Source organism: Nyctereutes procyonoides, unplaced genomic scaffold (assembly GCF_905146905.1).
Source record: "Nyctereutes procyonoides isolate TBG_1078 unplaced genomic scaffold, NYPRO_anot_genome, whole genome shotgun sequence".
Classification (NCBI taxonomy): Eukaryota; Metazoa; Chordata; class Mammalia; order Carnivora; family Canidae; genus Nyctereutes; species Nyctereutes procyonoides.
Genome location: NW_026575155.1, coordinates 15,100,934 through 15,122,387, shown reverse-complemented (window position 1 = coordinate 15,122,387; position 21,454 = coordinate 15,100,934). Strand labels below are relative to the sequence as shown.

Sequence of the window (21,454 nt, the reverse complement as noted above, 5' to 3'; positions counted from 1 at the left end):
TTAATAGGTTATTTCCCCTTTGTCAATCCTTATTTTGGACATTGGGAGGTTTCTCTCATTTCCCTCCGTGATTAGGTTAGCTGCTGTTTTGAACTTTTAGGTTTGTTTTGTTTTTTAGAGCAGAGATTTTGATTTGCTTAATTGTAAGCTTTTTCTCTTCATTCCTTCATCAATTGTTTTATTTGGGCTCTCGCTATTACTTACTGGAAATTTAATCCACTTATCCTTGGTATGTATTTAAAGCTATACATTTTACTGCAATCAATATTTTAAACATCCTTCATAAATCCAGAAATATGGTATTTTTATTATGATTTATTTTAATTCTGTAATTCTGGTTTGTAGTTTATCTTTTAGCCAAGAGCGTTTACTTTATATTTATTTAAATATCCATGCGCAAAAACCTTAAAAAAATGTCCTGAGTCTCTAGTTCTGTTGCCTTTGATCACAGACTGATGTTGGGGCTTCTACTCTGTGCAACGTCCTCATGTTTTCTTTGTGAGCACGCATATGATGAAGCTTTGCGGGTCTTTACAGTGGGCACTTAAGAAGTTGTGTTGTCAGGACTTAAAGCCTGAGGTACATGCGTCCCTAAGACCTACCTTACTGATTACATTGCTGGAGTCTCTATTTTCTTACTTAGAAAGAAAGAAAAGCCATTTTTTGGCTCGCGTGACTTGTCTTAGGCCTGGCATGGGGTCCCCAAAATGCATCAGTTCTGTTTTTTTTATCCATACCTGCCTGCACGACCCATCCTTGCCAGTTTGTAAGCAGAATGAATACCTTTGCCTCGCCTTTTGTTGGTACAAACATGTTTGTAACCGTCATATCCTCATGGTGGTTTGTGGCCTGTAAAGTGTCCTTCTTTGTCCCGTGTAGGTGCTTCAGCCTGAATTCTATTTTGTCTGATTATTAAGAGGGCATCTCCTCCGCACTCACTGTCCTGCTAGATGAATCGCTTCTCACCATGAGTGTTTTAAAGTTGTACGTTCTTCGCATTATATTGATAAATTCCAACCATTATCATTTTCAAAGATTTTTTTTATTTTATTTGAGACAGAGAACACGAGCGTAGGGCAGAGGGAGAGGGAGAAGCAGACTCTCGCTGAGCGGGGAGCCCGATATTGGGCAGAATCCCAGGATCCAGGGATCATGACCTGAGCTACAGGCAGATGCTCAACTGACTGAGTCACCCAGGCGCCCCTGTAATTTATAATCATGATGGCTATTGGTTAAAAGCAGAGAGTATATGGAATCCCGGTCGAGAAGTACAGGAAGTGAATGAGAGAATAATACAAATAATTACAATGAAAATCCATCTTCAAAAAAAAAAAGAAAAGAAAAGAAAATCCATCTTCGGATCTTCAGATCTTCTCCAGATAAGTTATCCAGTCCGTGGATTGACCTCAAAATCTTGTCGTGAGAATCCACATTTCTCCAGAAAGTAAAAACAATGTTAAAAAGAAGGAAATTACCAGAATATACACGATTACGTTCTTAATGAAACACTTTTCAGAAGTAAAATATTTGTATATAGATTCACTTTACCATATACCCTACAAAGTTACTGCTGATTATTTTTTGTAATTCCTACAAAAGGGTTTTTGGCCTTGCTTTCTCTGAGAACTGTCCACAGATGGAAGGGTTGGGAAGCATTGCTCAATGTCTGCTTTTACACCGCCTACCACTCTTGATCTTCACAATAACTCATGGGTTATTTATTAGCTCTAGAATCTGAACTTTTCTGTTGTGTGGTTACATTGTCCTGCAAAACATAACTTGGCGCACCAAGTGTATTGAATTACACTGGAATCCCACGTAGGGTTCCGGTCGGCCTGCTCTCGGTTTGTTTTATCAAGGGTCCAGAAAACTGTGATGATGAGCAAATGCTCAGCCTCTGCTTCCCATTCACGGAGTAACCACTGGGCACTTACCTGGAGCAATACAATTTGCTAAAACTAACTTCTGGCCTCGGGGTGCAGCATTTGTGTTACAGGGTCCCTCACCCTCAGCCCCTGGCCAGGGTCAACCTGTCTTATTCCCTTCTCTGATCCATCCTGCAGCCACAGGTTCCCAAAAGCGGGGACTTCCATCCTCCCACAGGTGGGAGCTGAGCAACAAGCAGCTTCCATCTCAGAAGAGTGGGAAGGTCAGCTGAAGCCAGACATGTGCTCCAGGAACAGTCAGCAGCTCTGGGCATAAAACTCAGGAGTCTGGTTAGAGAGTTAGACCAAACCCCATGGAACAGAGTCATGAAGGACCAAGGATGGCCCCCCAGATCATCCCAATAGTAACAAAGCAGTCACTGTATGGGTCTCTGTCACCAACTCCCGCTGCTGGCAAGCCAATGGCACGTTACCTGTTGCATTGTGCTGCCCATTGCTGCTTGACTCACACCGTCTTGGAAGATGTCATGGTCATCCGTCAGGAAACCACAGTTCAGGTGTCCAGGGACACCAAAGAAGCTTGAATCCCAGTCTCTGTCTCTAGACCCATCAGGGCCATCCTCTCTCAGCCTTCCCACCTCACATCAAAGATGAAGATGAAGGACCCAGGCCATGACCACTGTGCTTGGTTCTTGCCATCTGGAAGCCAAGCACCAGGGACCCTTCTGCTCCCTGCGTACCCAACGTGTCTTCCACCACATATTCAAGTCTCAGGATGTCTCACTCTGCTCTGATGTCCTGGAAAGAGGTGCCTTCTTGCTGCATCTTCTTCATATTTGAACAACACATCCCCATTGACTCGATGACATCCCTCCTGCCTTTCACAGCCCAGTACAGAGTATCCTCTTCCTCTATCACCATCTCCATTAGAAGAGAGATGCGCTAACGTTGATACCCAACGCCCACACATCTTCCCTCCTGCAGCCTGCGTGTGTGTTGGTGACCTCATTTTTGAAGTTAACATATTCATCTGCTGGATCCTTCTCAGTGTGCTGAGCCACTGGAGGGCAGTCACTACAGTGGTGCGCAGGTGGCCAGGATCCCACAATGTGGTCTTTGACTTTATAATGCCCCCTCATGACAGCAGTTTTCTTATCAATGGTGACCACGTCATCCTCTTCCTTTATGACCTCCCACAGTACCTGGGCTGAAGCCCGGGCACACAAAGGATGTTTGGTAAATATTGACCGATTGTCCTTTGTTCAATAACTTATCCACCTATAGGAGCTCGACAAATATTAATGCTTTGGTAAAACCTCTCAAGACGTCCAAAACGAGATGTATGTATGAATAATCTACTAGTGAACCACAGTATTTAGCTTCTTGCCACTTGATATGCAAAACAGGGCCATCATGAGTCTTGAGACCAGGTGGGCACCTTTATAAGTAAAAACTACAGAGAGGCATTGGCCACTGAGGCCGGCTCTTGCCTGTGGGGTTTGCCTTTCTTTGTAGTCTCACACTTTTGCTTTCAATTCCCTGATGGATTTCAGACTTAACAGGGTGCATACCTGATGGCAGGGCCAAAGCATTCTTTGAAACATTGAGGTGATGGTGAGTACCGACAGGGTCACCGTGAGAGGGATACTGACTTCAAATCCGACAAATGCCCACGTGGCACCTGTAACACAAACCACCCAGAATCCCTGTGAGCAGCAGCCCTGGGGAGGCGGCTGGTTATGGGGAATCTCGCCCCAGCCCCGCACAGAGAAACCTCCCATTCCCGCATAGACAGGTGCAAGGAAGCATGTGGAAATTCTGGCCCAGGTCGTCTTGTGCATTCTCTTTGCAGCTTTGATGCTATGTTTTTTGCTTTTGGCAAATAATGCATCACTTAAGGATGGGATCTGCTTTCCATTTCTTTTGAGTTCCCTAAAAACTACTGTAGTTGAGCTAAAATTTCTCTGTGATGCGGTGGGAAGAACCAGGTATGATAGAGGGTTGCATTTTATGAGATGTAAGATACTTTCAATTCTGATCATTCTTATTCTACCTTTTAGTGAAAAAATCTTTTTTTTAATTTATTATTTTTATTTCTCTTTTTACATTTGTTTTTACTTAAGTTTGATTTACCAACATATAATATAATACCCAGTGCTCATCCCATTAGTGAAAAATCTGATAAACCACTTATCCTCCTCTGATGGATTAGTGCTCATTTCTAGAAAGTCCGAATCATGATCTGTTGTTTATTCTGACGGACTTTGAGGTAAAGGATGAGATGGTGTACAGCATGGGGACACACCCATGGCGCATTTGCGTCGGAGATTAGTAGTATGAACCCATGATCGCTTACTTCGCATTTTCCCACTGGGATACCAAGTGGACACTCATGCACGCTCTTCCTCCCCAACCCAGGACATAGTCAGGTCTTCATATCTAGCAGATTTGGTAAAGTGACTAATATGGATAGAAAGTTGAGATTGCGCTACAGGAGACCTAGGAATCAAAATCAGAAAATTTGAAATGACTGGAGACTTTATTTGCCATTAAGACAGACCCTGGATGGAATTTCAGAGAGGTCCCTCCCTCATCCTGGACCAGATCCCGAGTCTGAGAGCTGGCTTCTCTCAGGTTTGGTCACTCTCAGCTTCACAAACCACGTTATGTTATCTGGATTTTTATTTTTATTTATTTTATTTTTTTAAAGATTTATCTTTAATTTTTTTTTTTTTACACTGGGTTCAGAGTAAGAGTTTGATAAGGTACTTGAGGGCAGTTAAGATTACATTTCACAGGGATCCCTGGGTGGCGCAGCGGTTTGGCGCCTGCCTTTGGCCCAGGGCGCGATCCTGGGGACCTGGGATCGAATCCCACATCGGGCTCCCGGTACATGGAGCCTGCTTCTCCCTCTGCCTGTGTCTCTGCCTCTCTGTCTCTCTCTGTGTGACTATCATGAATAAATAAATAAAATCTTTAAAAAAAAAAAAAGATTACATTTCACAGTGTTATGTAGAATTCCGCACCTATGTTAAATCTGATGTACTCAATTTCAGCCAGGATAGACTACTGGTGGCTGAGAAAACCTCCATAAAATACTGGTTTATATTTAAAACTCCGGACAAATCCTTCATTGACATCACAGTAACGGGCACCATTCCGAAACAATTATTCTCCCCAGTAATCTTTTTCTTTCAATCATAACATAAAACTCTTACAGTCAATAAACCAACAACCTGAAAGTTTATAACAAGGAAAGAAAACAGTATAAATGTCCAGAGCTACTCATGAATATACAAATTAAAATTTACAAGGTAGGAATTTTAAATAGGAAAAACTTTTTGTCCTAAATGTAATCTAGTCCTTGAATAAAAGTATACATTTTGTAATTATTTTAATGGCAAAATTTTAATGTCATTTCTTTTGTAGTTTAAAATGTGCGACTAAATTAAATGTGCCTTAACTATCTTTGAATGAAATATTTGAGAAGTTACATGATGGTAAGATCCTGTCCAGTAAACTTGATGGTTTGTACTAACATTTTCTAGCATAGAGCACCTTCAGTTTCACCTAGCACAACCAGCCAAAGAAGCAGAGATATTCATGAGAGACTCAGAGAGAGAGAGAGGCAGAGACACAGGCAGAGGGAGAAGCAGGCTTCCTGCGGGGAGCACGATGCAGGGACTCGATCCCAGGACCCCAGGATCACGCCCTGAGCTGAAGGCAGATGCTCAACCACTGAGCCACCCAGGCATCCCTACACACTACCCAGACTTACCCATGTTGGACTTTCTTTCTATTTGCCTGGATACCTCTCTTTTTATAAAAAGAAATAAAACAGTGAAAGTACCACTTTTACCCATTCTCTTCCCTCCCTTCCTGGAGATAACCGCCATTCTGAAATCACTATACATTATTCCCATGCATATCCATCAACAGTATGTGATGGTTTTTTGTTGTTGTTGTTTTTAAATAACAGAAGTGATATTATGATATACAGGCTTTGATCTTATATTTTACATTTAACTTCTGAAACGTATTCCTATTGACAAAAATAGGCCTGATTCATTCATTTTAATGTGGAATGCATTGCCCTATTGATAAGCAATTATGTATATTATTTCCAATTTCTTACTATCAAAACAATATGCACTCGTTCCATTTACTAGGTAGTGTCCAAAGGCTTGTCCAAGTAGATGCATTAATTACACTCGATAACTTTGAGGAAGAGTTCCTCTTTCTCTGTACCCTTGTCAGTATTTTGTGAGGTGGGTACAATCCATGTGGTCGAAGTGGTGTGTAAATGTTAGGTGATTGTATCGTTCCCCACTGTGAGTGATGTTGGGCCCCTTTCCATCCTTTACCATGAATTACCTGTATGTGTATTTTAAAAACCATGTTTGTCTTTTTCTCACTGGTTTGTAGAAATTCTTTGTGTCCTTCAAACATTATATGGTCTCATTCATTTGGGGAATATAAAAAATAGTGAAAGGGATTAAAGGGGAAAGGAGAGAAAATGAGTGGGAAATATCAGAGAGGGAGACAGAACATGAGAGACTCCTGACTCTGGGAAATGAACAAGGGGTGGTGGGAAGGGGAGGTGGGCGGGGGGTCGGGGTGACTGGGTGATGGGCACTGAGGGGGGCACTTGGTGGGATGAGCACTGGGTGTTATGCTATATGTTGGCAAATTGAACTCCAATTAAAAAAAAAGGAATTCTTTGTGTTCTTGATAGTGATCCTTTGTCCATTACATAGGTTTCAAGTATCTTTTCCTAGTTTGTGACTTGGCTTTTTTTTTTTAAGATTTTATTTATTTATTCGTGAGAGACACAGAGGGAGAGGCAGAGACACAGGCAGAGGGAGAAGCAGGCTCCCTGTGGGGAGCCTGATGGGGGACTCGATCCCAGGACCCCGGGGTCATGCTCTGAACTGAAGGCAGACGCTCAACCTCTGAGCCACCCAGGCATCCCTGTGGCTTGGCTTTTCTTTCTTTTTTAAAAATATTTTATTAATTTATTCATGAGAGACACAGAGAGAGAGAGAGAGAGAGAGAGAGAGAGAGAGGCAGGGACACAGGCAGAGGGAGAAGCAGGCTCCATGCAAGAAGCCTGATGTGGGACTCGATCCCGGGTCTCCAGGATTGCGCCCTGGGCCAAAGGCAGATGCCAAACAGCTGAGCCCCCCAGGGATCCCCTGGCTTGGCTTTTTATGCATCTGTCATGTCTGGCTGAAGAGATCCCTTGGATTTTAATTGAGTCAGACCTATCGACTGTACCTTCACAATGTGTGCAATTTTATAAAATCCAAAGAAATCTTTCAAACCACAAAAGTATAGGATACAAAGTCATATAAAAATGAATTGCGTTTTTACGTATTCACAGCAAACCATTGGAAGTAAAATTATCATCTGTGAATAAGGGAAATTTTACTTCCTCCTCTGTGATCTTTATGCCCTTTTCCCCTCTTGCCTTACTACACCTATTAGAACCACCCTGACAATGTTAAATAGAAATGAGGGCAAGCATCCTTGCCTTGTTACCAGTCTTAAGGGAAGAATGCTCACGTTTTACCACAAAGAATGGTGCTGTGGTGTTTTTTTTGGTAGATACTCTTTATCAGCTGCTGAAAGTTCCTCTCTATTCCTAATTGTTTGAGAGTCTTCACCATGTGTGAGTATGAACTTGGTTTAATGCTTTCAATGCATTTGTTGAAATGACCGTGTTTTTTTTTTTTTTTCACTTTTTCTGTTAATGTGGTGAATTGCATTGATTGATTATCTGATGTTAAACCTTCCTTGTTTTTATTTTATTTTATTTTATTTTATTTTATTTATTTATTTGGCACACAGAGAGGACAAGCAGAGTGAGCAGGAGGCAGAGGGAGAGGGAGAAGCAGGCTCCTTGCTGAGCAGGGAGCCTGATGCAGGACTCACTCCCAGGACCCTGAGATCATGACCTGAGCCGAAGGCAGATGCTTCACCGACTGAGCCACCCAGGTGTCCCAAACCTACCTTTTTTTCATTAGACAAACCCTTCTCATCCATGATGTGTTACTGGTTTTGTATGTTCTTGGATTCAGCTTGCCAGTATTTTAAGTATTTCTGAATCTACATTCGTGGTGGTGTTTCGTAATTCATAATGTATTTGCCAGGTTTTGGTATTAGATTTATGCTGGCCCCATAAAATGAGCTGGGGAGCAATCCTTCTTCATTGTTTCCCGCCCCCCCCCACCTTTTTTTTCCTTATAGTAGTTGGTGTGAGAGGGGAGCTCTTTGACAGAATTTCAGAAACCACCTGAATGTGAAATTTACTCTGCAGGAAGACTTTTGCTAGTAACTACAAAATTTTCCATAGAAATAGGGATATCTAGATTTTCTATTTCTTCTTCTGTCCATCTGGTAAATTGTATTTTTCAAGGGATTTCTCCATTTCATCTGAGTCATCAGATTTGTGGGTATAAATATTGGTATTATTCTGCCTATCACCCGATTTTCCTTTCGAATGTCCGTAGGGCTACAACGGTAGCCCATCTTTCATTTCTGATATTGGTAATATGTGTGTTCTTTCATTGTTTTCTTGATGGGTCTAGTTAGAAACATATCGATTGTTTCTTTTTTTTCTCTTTTCAAAGATCCAGTATTGACAATCTTTTCCTCCCCCCCCCCCACTTCTGTTAGTCCTTGTGATACTGTCTCACAGGTCCTAGAAACTTTGTTTTTCACCATTTTCACCATTTCTGTGCTTCCACCATGTGAGGCAAAGAAGAGAGCTCTTTGGTGGAGCTCTTCTTCTCTTTTGGAAGAGAGCTCTTCCGCCTGTGAGCAAGAAGAGAGCTCTCCCCAGAAGGCGACCGTGCTGGCATCGTGATCCCGGCCTTCGAGCCTCCAGAGCTCTGAGAAATAACTGCTGCAGATGAGCCACCCCGTCCATGGTCTGCTGTGACAGCAGCCTGAGCACAGTAGGGGCCAGACACACACGCTCATATCCACTTGCAGGTTTTCCATCACTACACAACACGTATGTCAGAACATGACGGAGCATGACACACTCATGTGTGATTACATGGCTTGTGTTTCCAGAGCTTTGAACACTATCTGTGCCTGTGTTTCATCGGAGTCACACACAGACTGGGGGCCTGGAGGGAGGCCCGTTGGCTTAGGATGATCCCCGTTCACACTTCTGCTCCTGGTGTAATCATTACTAGTGCCCTGTATGCTCTGAGAAGTGTTCCAGTTTGGACAACTCAGGACACGGTCACCTCCCTAATGGGCCTCCCCTGGCCTGGGGGGTGGAGCCTGGCCCAGATTTGACCAGGATACCAGAGTCTCACCATTCCCCAGAAGCCTATGTTGTCTCAGCCTCCCCTGAGACAAGGAAATTGGAACAAAAGACTCCCTGGGGATGATTTGGGTGACCTATGGGAGTGCAGGGAAGGGTTCTACAAACACTGGGGATTGATTTCACATGACCAGCGATTTGTAGAGACCAGCGATTGAAGGCGCACAGGGAGGGCAAGTGTAGGCCTAGGGTGGGGATGGAAGCGTGGGCGTGTGGTTGGCACAGCGGACGGGGCTGGGGGGGCAGGGCCCTGAGCACCAGGAAGAGGCCATGGGAAGCTCGGTCAGGGTGGGAAAGGGGAAGGTCCCCGGGGCCCCAGCTCTCCGGGTCTCTCCCTGGGTGCTTCCCCCACCGCCACCTTTGCGAGAAAACCCAAGTGAAGGTAGCTCTTGGGCTAAATGCGCCTCGTGTGCACTGGGGCTGCCATAGCAAAGGTCATCGGACTAGTGGTTCCCGCAGAGAGAGCCCCTCCCTCACAGTGCGGGGGCCACAAAGTCTGAAATGAAGGTACAAGCTGTGCTCCCGCCAGGGCGCTGGAGGAAGGTCCTTCCTGCCTCTTCCACCTCCCACAGCTGCAGGCAGTCCTGGGGGGCTCCTCAGCTCTTCGCTGCATCTCGCCCACCGGGCCCTCCATCATCACATGCTGTCCCCCTGCATGTCTGTGTTTCTGTCCTTCTGGGGACACCAACCATATTGGACTAAGGGCCACCACACTCCTGTCTGACCTCATTTTAATTTAAGTACTTACACTTGCAACAACCCAGTTTCAAATAGGCCATGCCCGGCGGTTCCAGGGAGGATATGGATTTTGGGAGGACAGTCTCCACTCCAGCACACTGGGAAGTCACTTGGTGACAATGGCTTGATTCACAGGGAAGAAATCTGAAACCCGAGAGCACAGGGGCTGCCCAGCGCAGCTGGCAGAGGACCATCTTCCGCCTTCCCTGGCTGTCCTCCTGGGACACGGCTCAGCGCAGTGCCAAGGGCCGGCATGCAACAGGTGCAGGTCGGGGGCATCTCCATGTCCCATGCCCCGTGTCAATGCACTGCCAGAGCCCGGGCTTCCTGTTGGAGCTGGTCCAGCTGCTCAAGAAAGGCCCATCCGGGTCTGCAAGGCGGGGCTGTCAATGAGGGGCCTGGCGCCCCCAGGCACATCTGCTCCCTGGCTATTAGCTCTGTTTATTTCTAACTTATCGCTCTTCCTTTGGTGTCCTGGTCACCAGCTCACTCATTCCTGGGAAACTTTCCTGGTTGTCACAGCAGCTGGGGCTGATGCAACAGCCCCCAAACCCAAAGGAGCTCTGGAGTCGGGCCAACTATGGTGAAACCACCAGCAGGGGCAGCCCGGGTGGCTCAGGGGTTTAGCACTCCCTTCGGCCCAGGGTGTGATCCTGGGGACCTGGGATCAAGTCCCACGTCAGGCTCCCTGCATGGAGCCTGCTTCTCCCTCTCCCTGTACCTCTGTCTGTTCCTCTCTCCCTCTGTGTGTTTCTCATGAATAAATAAATAAAAATCTTAAAAAAAAAAAAAAAAAGAAAAGAAAAGAAACCACCAGCAGTAGGCTTTGGTCTAAACATTGGCTCCTCTGAAACCCAGGGGCTGTCACATGCGCCCGTATATAGTAGGACAGCCACTGGCCCAGTGCTGGGGGCGGGAGGCACAAGGCCCGTGAGGGGGGTCCTGGGGCTCAGGGCCTGTGTTCTGACTCACCAGGGCCCTCTGTCCTCTACCGTCCCCTCTTCCAGGGTTGGTGGGGGAGCCAACTGCACAGTGCCCCCCAGCTACCCCTCCATTTATCCACACCAAAGACAGGAGCCTCCAGGAAGTGTCTGAAAGCCCCTCTCCAGAAAGCAGGAGGAAGTTCTGTGCAAGAGCACAGAGGGAGGTGCCCACACCCAGGGCAGCTGCAGAACGGCGTGACAGCAGGTCAATAGGAGGTTCCCCAGGGAGGTGTGTGATCCCAGGGCTAACCTAGGTGTGCCGATTAACCGGGCTGTGTATCTTTTCCCTCCATCTGGCTCTTTGCTGCCTTGAATCACCAAAAGTGACAGTCTCAGGGAGCCGAGAGGCAGCACAGAATATGTAAGCCTGTGTAGGTCACGCCGACTCTTGTGTTTGAGTGTTAGCTGTTCCTGCCCAGAACACCCTCTGACCCTCACCCACCTGGGAACTCCTCTTCACCCCTCAAGACCCAGTTCAGACTGCACTCGCAAAGAGAAGCCTTACTACGCTGCCTCGCGATCCCCATGTCAAGCCTTACTCTGCCTCACTGGCCTGTGGGCTCTGGGGTCGGGGGGCTCTGCTTGGTCCTTAGGGTCCAACATTAGAAGACTGAGCACTTGCCCTGCATCCACGCTCAGTCCCTCCTTGTGACACAGACATGCCATCGGCCATGCACTCTGCGGGTGGGAGGTTGTGCAGCCCCAGTGCTTAGGGCCAGACCACCCGCTGCTCGGAGCTTCCGGGAGAACCACACCTTCCCTGGGACACCAGCACACAAAGCTCAGGGTGGGAGGGATTCGGAGGGGCAGGTCCCAGGACAGTCCAGACACATGGCCAGAGAGACTGTGGCAGAGGGAAGGCTTGAGAGGAGGAGTTAGGGGCGCACAGGCACCCACTAGTCAGGGTGGGGCTGGTGACAGTCCTTGGGCTTGCAGCTCTGGCCCTGGTTTTCATTCATTCCTGGAAGATGAGCTCCCCAACCCCCCAGGGTCAGCAGGGAGGCTGGAGAAGGCTACAGACCTGTGAGCTCTGGAAGGCACAGTGGGGCCTTGAGACCCCATCCTCTGCCCCTGGCTGGAGAGTTTGCTGGAACAGAGGAGACAAACACACAGGACCTTCCCCCCACAAACACTTCCCCAACGCTCTAGTCCCCACGGGCCAGCTCGGGCCCGCTGGCCGCCGAGAGGTCTGTGCTGTCCCCGGCTGGCAGCCCAGCTCAAGCCCTGCTGCCCCCGGTGCCTCGGCTGCCCATCCATCAAACCCGAGGGTCCAGGTCACCCGGCAGGTGATGGACGGACGGATGTCCCCAGGTGCCCGACTCACTCTGCGTGTCCCCCTCATGCAGCCCTGGGAGCGGGGTGTGTGTGACAGGACAGCAGACTGGGGCCCAGGCGGTAAAGTGACTTGGGACCAAACCTGTCAGCTTCCCATCGGAAGTCCCACACGACCCTGTCTCCCCACGGGGGGCTCTCCAAGGGCAGGGGTTTATCACCTCAGCCCTCCAAGCCCCAGGCTCAGTTGACATCAACTGAGTTCACGGAAGCGAAAGGCCGGGTGGTTTTTCTCTGCGGTGGTGGCTGGGCGCTGGCTGCCGGGGAGGATTCGGGGAGAATTCGGGGAAGATTCGGGGAGGATTCAAGGAAGACTCCGGGAGGATTCAGGGAAGATTCCGGGAGGGACAGCGCCCATACGGTTCCTTCTCCCCAGAGGATCCCAAGTGCGGTTGGGTGGAGACTGGGGCACTCCAGCAGCTTCAAACAGCTGTCCCTTCTGAGCCCAATTCTGGGGTGTTTCCACTTTCCTGGGACCTGACTCAGCTCCATGACCCTGCCGGGCCCGAGGATGTTGTGGGGAGTGGGAAGGCAGAGGTCCATCCAGAAGAGGCTCCCGGGGATTTTCTCTACAATGATCTTTTAATAACGCAGCTCCTGTCATCTGTGAGGTCAGTGCACGCTCTCCTGCGGGGCGCAAAGCCAGGCCTTAAGACAACACAGACAGAGCTCTGCCGTCAGCCTGCACTTGTCTTGCAAGAGGGGTGCAAACCAGGTGGAGAGGGTTGGGTCCTCACGGGCTAGGCCTGGGCTGTCACAAGGTGGGACCCAACCCCCGTTGCCAACGCGAGCACAGCCAGGCCCCTCAGTCACCGCGTGGAGGACAGCTCTGTGGACAAACTCTGGGGTGCTTCAGGTCCCCCCCAACCCCGCACCCCCTACCTGGGTGCTGAGGTGACCAGCCAGGTGCACCTGCTTCCAGATCCTAGCTCCGCCTGGTCCATGAGAGGAAGCCCCAACGGCACCTTAGATTGTGAGCCTCAGTTCATTTCTCTGGACCATGAGCATAATTATTCCCATCTCGTTTTGATAGGTTGTGATAAAATAATTTCCAGGATATGCCCTTCATTTAAAAAAAAAAGGCGGATGAGCAAATGTGTCTCGTAAGTTCTCATTCGGGTTAAAAATGTGCTTGGAAAAGATAAAGAAAAAGAGAAAAAGAAAACGTGCTTGGATCTGGAGAAAACTTTTCTGGAAAAACACCTAAGAAAGTGTTACACAGGGCTGCCTGGGTAGCCCAGTGGTTGAGCATCTGCCTTCGGCTCAAGTTGTGATCCTGGGGTCCTGGGATCGAGTCCTGCATCGGGCTCCCCGCAGGGAGCCTGCTGCTCCCTCTGCCTGTGTCTCTGCCTCTCTGTGTGTGTCTCTGATGAATAAATAAATAAAATCTTAAAAAAGAAAGAAAGAAAGAAGTGTTAAACACAGGTATCTCTAGACAGGGGAGGGCTTTATTTGGTATTGTCTGATTTTTTCAAAACCCACTGCCTTCATCCTCTTGTTATCAAAATATTACAATTTATTAAATTGAATTTCATTAAAATATTGAGTAAGTTTACTGAAGACGTTTATGAAAGTGTACTTAATGCTAAAAATAAATCTTGCTGTCAACAATAAAAACAGAAAGGACGGGATTTTTAAGAATTTCGAGGAGGAAACGAGTTCCGGGTGTGCGGTGTGCCTGACTCGCCGGCGGGACCCGACTTTTCAAGTCCCCAAGGCCGGTCTGGGACTCCGGGCGCTGTGCTCAGTGAGGAGGGAGCCTCCTGGACTGCTCCTGCCTGGGCTGCTGGCCACTGTCCGGCCCTGAACTGAGACTTCATCCTCTCCCCGAGGCTGGCCGAGCCTGGACCCACAGCCCTGCTCCCCGGAGAGGAGTGAACCCAGAGACTGGAGTCTGGCCCCACCGCTGCTTGCTACCGCCGTGGGGTCGGACTGCCTCTTGCCTTCAGGAAGACGAGCCGCTGGGGGCTGTAGGGCCCTGCGCCGGGAGAAGTAGGTGCGGCCAGAGCCAGAGGGAAGGGCCGTCCCCAGACAAACAGAAGCCAGAGGACCTGGGCAAACACAAGGGTATAAATGCGTCTTCTGGGCCGACGCGGCACGATCTCTGAGCGGTCGGGTCCCCAGAGCCCACCCGTGACCATGGAGGCCAGAGTGCTCTGGCTGCTGGTGGTGGTCCTGGTCTTGGGGTCCTCCAGATTGGCAGTGGCTTACCAGGGCCTGGGTGAGTACTGCTCGGACTTCCTCTCCACTCCGTGGGAAGGAGGGGGCTGGTGGCAGAGTGGGGACAGAGGAGCAGGGCAGGGGCACAGGGCCCAGGCTCGGGGGGCCTCGTGGGGGCTCGGGGCAAGGTGACCAAGCCCCCTCGTCCGTTAGTAACTGCCATTCACTGGATGCACACGGTCCCTCTCAATAGCACCACAAACTGGATCTTGCTGTTTCCATTTTACAGACAAGCAAACTGAGGCTCAGAAAGCGAGTGACTGGTTGTGGGCAGCCCTCCCGGGCAGGGCTGGAACCGGGTTAGAACCCAGGTCTGACCGGCCTGTTGGCAGCCGCTGCCGACCCTATTGCCCCATCGCCCTCGGCCTCAGATTTCTGAATTACCATAGAGGTCTTTGTGCGCTGTGCTGGCACGTTTATGGAACAGAAAGACCGGTGGAAGCAGTTTCTTCCAGAACATTTTCGGTACACGCAGGCAGTTTTCACTCAGCGCGGGCACTGTGCCTGCAGGTGGGGGTGGGGGCGTGACTATCCCATCGACCCAAGTTTGAAGAAATTAGGGTGCGGCTCTTATCAGGTGCCAGAGGCAGTGGTTCCCAGCCAGGGTGCCCCCCGGGTCACCTGGGGAGCCGTGCACCTGCTGTAGCCCGGGATGCCCCCACCACGCCACACCGTCTCGGGGGTCCCAGTGGGAGCGACGTTCGGAGCCGCTGGAACGAGAATTTTCCGGGTAGCAGAGATAGGAGAGGATTTCGGGGATCTCCTGCGGTTTCTGTTTTCCTAAGAAAAATCCCGTCAGGCAACGAGGCAGACGTTGCAGAACTGGAGCCAACATAGGCTTGCTTGAGACACAAGAGTTGAGGATGGAAGGATGTGCTGGGAAGGTGTGACAAACCGAGTAAATGGGGGACAGGGGGACACAGAAAAGAGGCAAAAAATAGCTCGCATTGTGGTCTTCTGTTTTGAGGGTGTCGCCTATTATACTATTCATTTTTTTAAGGGGACAGTTTTTTATTGATCAGTGAAGGGGAACTCTGTTTCTGGGTTCAGGGGCCCCCAGATTTCCAGGGGTTCCTGCCAGCTGGAGGGAACCGCAGCCCCGTGGGCTCCCCGACGGGGCCCTGGGGGCACACGAGTGCGAGGGGCGCCCTGGCAGAGGCCAGAGCTCCCCCCGAGCATGTGAAACCGTCCATGGGCGAGGGTCGTCCTCAAGCAGATGCCGGGGTGGGACCGGGGTCCTGTGCCTCCACCCCAGATGCTGGGGGAGGCTGCGTGCTCACAAGATGAAGTCAGCAGACCGACCCAGGCCGGCAAGGGCTGCGGGTGCTGACCGGGTGTCGTTTGGGACAGCGACGAACCTGTGCGAGGTGCCGCCCAAGGACAGGGTGGACTGCGGCTACCCCGAGATCACCTCCGAGCAGTGCGTCAATCGGGGCTGCTGCTTCGACTCCAGCATCCATGGGGTGCCCTGGTGCTTCAAGCCGTTGCAGGACACAGGTAAGCGGCCCCAGGGGGGAGCCCCCAGGTCCCCAGGAAGCCACGCACGCCCGGGTGGGACACCCAGCGCCGCGGCTTGTCCGGCGGTGGAGGCCTCGGTCAGAGGAGTCGTGCCCAGGGCAGTCGGCGGCCCGTGGCGGTCCCAGCTGTCCCTCTGCGGAGAGGTTTGTGCCCAATCTAATAGCAGCTGTTCCAAAAAGATGTTCAAAGTCAAGGCACAACGTCGAGGGAACTAGTTAAAAGACTGTCCTGGAGGGAAATGGAAAATGCCCAGGCCTGGGAGGCCGGGCCAATGCCTGCAGCCGCATTCAGCAAACACACCCCTGCCCTTGTGACGTGGTCCTGGCAGGGCCGACGGTGCAGCAGCGGGCACGGAGCCGGGTGCCCGTCCACACCCCACCGTCTCCCCCCGCCCCGCCTCCACCGAGTGGCACAGGCGCCCTGTTCTTTTTTTTTTAAAGATTTAATTTATTCATGAGAGAGACAGCGAGAGAGAGGCAGAGACATTCAGGCTTCCGTAAGGAGCCTGATGCGGGACTTGATCCCAGACCCCAGTGCCTCAGTGGTGCAGCGGGGGCAGGACACCCCCTGTCCGCCGTGAGCAGGTGTCGGCGCATGCGGGTGGGTGCCACCCTGGCTCCGTCAGCACCCCCCGCCCCAACATCTCGGGGGTGAGGCCTGCTATAAGCCACCTGGCAGTCCAAATGCCTTCTAAGGACACAGGCCCCTACTTGGAAGTAGGTCCCTTCCTGGAGTCAGTACCCGCCCTTTGTCCCAGGGTGATAAGGGAATGGGGCCGCCTTGCAGCCAATGCGAGCCACCCCCCGAATCTCCATCGATGATGCCCGCCCCCTGGCCCAGTGCCCCGGGCCTCCTACCCCTTCCTGGCAAATCCAGGCAGAGGCCCAGATAAGGTTTTGGGACCAGGAAGGGGTTGTCCATTGCCTCTTTGCTGGCTCTCCTCATTCCTTGGGGCCCCTCCGTGTGGGGTGGGGGCTGAGGGTCCTACCCCTTCTCCTTCGGGGGCTGGCAGCCGCCCTGCTGAGGCCCATCTCTCCTATCACCTGCCCGAGCCCCTAGGTTCCGGTGGGCTCTTCTTCGGAAGGTTGGACACTCAAACACTTTTCCCGGACAAGGTTGGACTCTGGGTGAATGCAGCCCCAGGCCCTGACCTTGGAGCCTGTCTTGACCTTGAGAAGCCAGGCACCCGGTGGGTGGAGCCGAGGCAGGTCGTGGGGATGCAAGCCTGTGCTTTGTTTCCAGAATGCAGATTTTGAAGCAACGCGCCCTCGGCCCTGGACACCCTGGGAAGCGACCTCCCCCTCTCCGGGATGCCCCACCTTGTCCCCTGGCTCATCCCTGCTTCTCTCTCACCCTGCTCCTGGCCAAAGCTAGCTCCTGGGGCCTGATGTCTGAATGAATAAAGATCCCCGTACTCAGCACGAGGGCAGTTCCTCCTTCCTGAGACTCGATGCTCTTGTGTTTTATTTCTCCCAAGCGGCTCTCCTTTCTCAGCCTCACCTCCTTTCTCAGCCTCTGCCACCTGGGGGTGGCTGGAGGGGGTAGGAACACCTCCACCTCCAGCCCAGGGCCTCCCTCCTGGGGGGGCCTCGGAACTGCGAGGTGATCCCTAAATAGCTGCATCGTTTGCGTGAGGCTGTCAGAGGCCTCAGACCAAGCCCTGCGGAGGGAGGCAGGGAGGCCGAGCAGCCTCTTCAGTAGGCCAACCGCCCCCTGCGAATTCCGAAAAGGCATTTCAAATGTAAGTTTCCAAAAAAAAAAAAAAAAAAAAAGAGGATTCATGTCTTCCTTCGCGGAGAGAGCAAACCAATAAAGCCATGTTTCCAACTGGCACTTTTTCCGGATTTATTTGCAAATCAAGTCTAGCACCGGTGACCCCTTGGTGGCCTCCTTTTACTTTTTTTCCTCTGAAAACGGATGTGGCTTTGTGAAGAAATGAGCTAGTCTCACCGCGAGGATTCTGTCTCGGGTTCTCGCGGAGGCCTCACGACCCCCTAGATGCAGGCTGCTGCGCCCGTCGCTGACTTTCTGGGCCGCGTAGCTCCCCACGCACCGGCCTGCGGGGAGTCCCGAGAGCTGCCTGTGCTGCCGGCCTCTCGCGGCCGGAGATTCCCCGCGTGCTCCTCCGAGCCCGACGGAAGCGGGGCTTCTTGGTCGGAGGCCTCCTCCTACCGAAAAACAGGCACCAGCTCCCATCAGAACCACAGGCTGCGTTTCTGGAGCCCCTGGGGCCGGGTTCCCGGAGCTGAGCATGTCCCTGGAAGTGAGATATTATGACCCCGGCCTCACGGATGAGGAACCATAAGGAGAAAGACTCGAAAAGGCCCGTGCAATGGGGTCTGCGGTGCGGGGGCCACGGCAGGACGCCCTGGCCTCTGAATCCAAAGCCCTGTGTGTTCCTTCTCATGCCCAGGCCCAGGGAGTGAACGTTTCTGGAAACATCTCAGACCACTTGGTGCATGCAAAGCACAGCCTCCTCCCTCCCCTGGGCATGCTGCTACCCCGAGCAGCGTTCACCTGGACGTGCCCCCCTCTTTCTGCCTCTGTGTCCCCTTCTCCTCACAGACCAAGCCCAGCCTTTGAGGCCAGGCCCGATCTTAGCTGAGGCCAGGGGACTGTGCTGTGCTGTCACCGTCCCCCTTGATACCCACCCCGCGCCCTCCCTCCAGGGCGGGGGGCTCTGTTGCCCTCCTGCACCTCGGCCTCAGCAACGGTGACAGCCCCCCCACCCTGTACCTCCCAGAATTACCCTGATCCAGACTCCTCCTTCCACCGTCCTCCCACCTGCCCCAGCAGGGCCACCGGAGGGACAGGGTCCCCCCAGAATCTTCAGCAGGGAGCCCACCTTCCTCCCCCGTCCCTTCCTCAGTTACAGCAATGCTTCCTGCATGTTCCAGATAGGTCACCTTGGCCCTCGCCGCCCTGTGTGTGCTGGGTCAGGTTTCTACCATCAGTGGAAAAGTATCGGGTGGGCAGATGTGTCGCTTGAGGCCCCGGTGGGAGAGCATTTTCTCCCCCAGGGCAAGTCCTCATGCCTGGGCCTGGCTGGCACCGTCCCCCAGCTGCTGGTCACCATGCGCCGGCCATACCACGTCCTCCCAGTGAGGGGTCCCCTCCCTTGTCTTTCCTCTCCAACAGTCCTGAGTCAGTGTCTGTGCTCCGTGGCTCCCCCGGACCCACTCCGGGTGTCCATAGACGACCGCAGGGCCACCTCCCTGCTTGCGGCTCTCAGCGCGTGTTCCCATGTCCCTGGGCACCCCTGGGTCCTGGCTTCATGGAGGATGACCCAGGCCCATGACCTACAGCTGAGGAACCAGTATCCCAAAGGCCGGGCATCCCAGGGAGCACTCTGGGTGACCAGGAGCTGCTGGGTCCTCTCGCCCTGCGGCTGGCAGGCCCTCAGAAGAGGCTCACCTCCCGGTGACCACAAGGGCCCCCGGAGCCCTGTGGCTGCCAGGCCTGGCCGCATACCTGCTGAGTGGGGGGCGGGGGGTGTCGAGGCCTGGCCGGTGACAGGGACAGCCGCTGACCCCGTGGAGGCCCGAGGGTCCCCAGGCCTCTGCACCCCACCCTTCCTGGATGCAGCCTGCCGCCCAGGAGAGCCACCGAGCCTCCGTCGCCCGTCAGACACCGCTGTCAATGCCTCACTCGGTGGCCAGATCAGAGCCACCCTTCTCCGCCTGACTGCAGGCACCACCAAGGGGGGGGCGGCCCTGCCCACGACCCCCACCCCCAAGCGATGTCTTCTATCCCATTGTTGGGCGCTCAGGTCTTGAGGGCTCTTCCCAGCCAACTTGGGAAGACCCCAGGCCAGACTCGGAGGGGGAAACAACCTTCACCCCCCAGCACAGGGGCCTCCTTCCCATGACCTCCCTGCTCAGGGGAATCATCTGGGTTGGGGGTGATGCTTAATTGTCTCATCCTGGGACTCAAAGTTCTCTCCCCAGACCTCTCTTTCTGTGGTTCCTGCAGGGAACACAGAGGGTCCTCCTGCAAGTTCATGCTCCGGGGGTTCCAAGCAGCGTGAATGCTTGCACTCCCCCACCCCAAGCTAGTAGCCTCAAAAATACCTCGAGGAATGAACGTGGATGTTACAGTCATCTGGGGAGCTTCCAAAAGCCTCAGAGGCCTGGCAAACCTCAGTCCTCGGGTAGGTCCCGGCTCCGGCCCTGGCCCCTTCCAGCCAGGCAGAGGAGCCGGGCACCTCCACCTGTGCAGTGCAGACACCCCACAATGGACACAAAGCGGGTGGTCGGGAAGGACGGGGTCTCCAAGTTCAAGAGGCAGATCCTGACCCCGACTTAAAGACTGTGACTCTTCTCCAGCCGGTGTCAAGAACCAGAGGAGCAAGCAAAACCTGTGGCTCACTTGTCCCCATAAATACCATGGACATCTGGGGACTCTGCAAGCCACTTAAAAAAAATACTCCACGAAAACACTGTTTATCCTGATTGCTGAGATTCAGGGACCCCCTTCAATTTCAGGCCTCACCTAGCCCTGTCCGGAGCCCATGGTCGGGGGGCTGTGGTGTTCTTGCAAACAAGTCCTGGCCAGACCACTGGTCTTGAAGGAGGGAGACACCCCCAGTCACTACCCCAGCCTGGATGACCTGACCCGAACCCAGGGCCCACCAGCCCCTTCTGCTGGCTCCTGCCTGGCTTCGTCCCACCCCCTTCTAGATAAGATATATTAAGATACTCAATCTCTCAGCTACCTCTGCCTCCCACCAGCACCCGTGTCCTTGAGCATCTCCCGAATCACATGACACACACCCAAGTCCTAGAGTTCGTCCTTTCTAACATCGTCTTACATAGATGCCCCGGGATGCACGGTGTCCCTTGGCTCACCAAGTTCCTGTGGTCTTTGGCAGGAGGGGATCACCAAGACACAGGATGAAGGCTTGGTGGGCTGATGGGGGCCCAGCGACACATGGTCTTGACCAGTGGTCCTCAGTGGGGCCCTCACACTGTCGGGGATGTTTGGAAATCTGTGGCATGTTTCCGGGTATCGGATGAGAGGGGGACACTATTGGCATCCAGTGGGCTGAGAGCCACACAGGGCAGGGGGCTGCAGGGTGCCAGGGTCACCTATGGACTCCCTGCTGGATACTCAGGGCAGCCACAGATCTATTTACAATGACTTTGACCCTAGAAACTTCTTCTGCTTCAATCCAAACGCCAAGTTGTGGTTTGGGGTTTTGCGAAGTTTGGAGATACCAGGATCTCCCAGGATGCAGCATCATGCGACCCGAGGGAAGGCTTCGCGGAGTTTGGAACTTTGGCCAAGAGGAATCATCTCAAACACGTCACCACCAGGGACGGGGCCCTCATGGCTTGTGCGTTGTCCGCCGGGGTGGGTGGGGGGCTGCCTGCCTTCCTAGGGGAGCACTCGCCGCCGAGGGCGGCTCTGTGCGGGGCGAGCCACCCCCGCACCTCCTC

General features: G+C 52.3%; 1 protein-coding gene across 1 annotated transcript; it reads left to right on the top strand.

Annotated features, from left to right (window-relative positions):
* Positions 1–14,342: 14,342 nt before the first annotated feature.
* On the top strand, positions 14,343–17,615 carry LOC129502244 (trefoil factor 3). Its single transcript, XM_055313789.1, has 3 exons — positions 14,343–14,499; positions 15,849–15,995; positions 17,259–17,615. Exons 1-3 carry the CDS (start codon positions 14,352–14,354, stop codon positions 17,270–17,272), a joined length of 309 nt encoding a protein of 102 aa, XP_055169764.1. The 5' UTR covers positions 14,343–14,351; the 3' UTR covers positions 17,273–17,615.
* Positions 17,616–21,454: the final 3,839 nt, after the last annotated feature.

Coding starts and splice junctions, on each gene's coding strand:
- LOC129502244 (XM_055313789.1), top strand. CDS start 14,352: ATGCGTCTTCTGGGCCGACGCGGCACGATCTCTGAGCGGTCGGGTCCC. Junction 14,500..15,848: donor AGTGGCTTACCAGGGCCTGG/GTGAGTACTGCT, acceptor CGTTTGGGACAG/CGACGAACCTGTGCGAGGTG.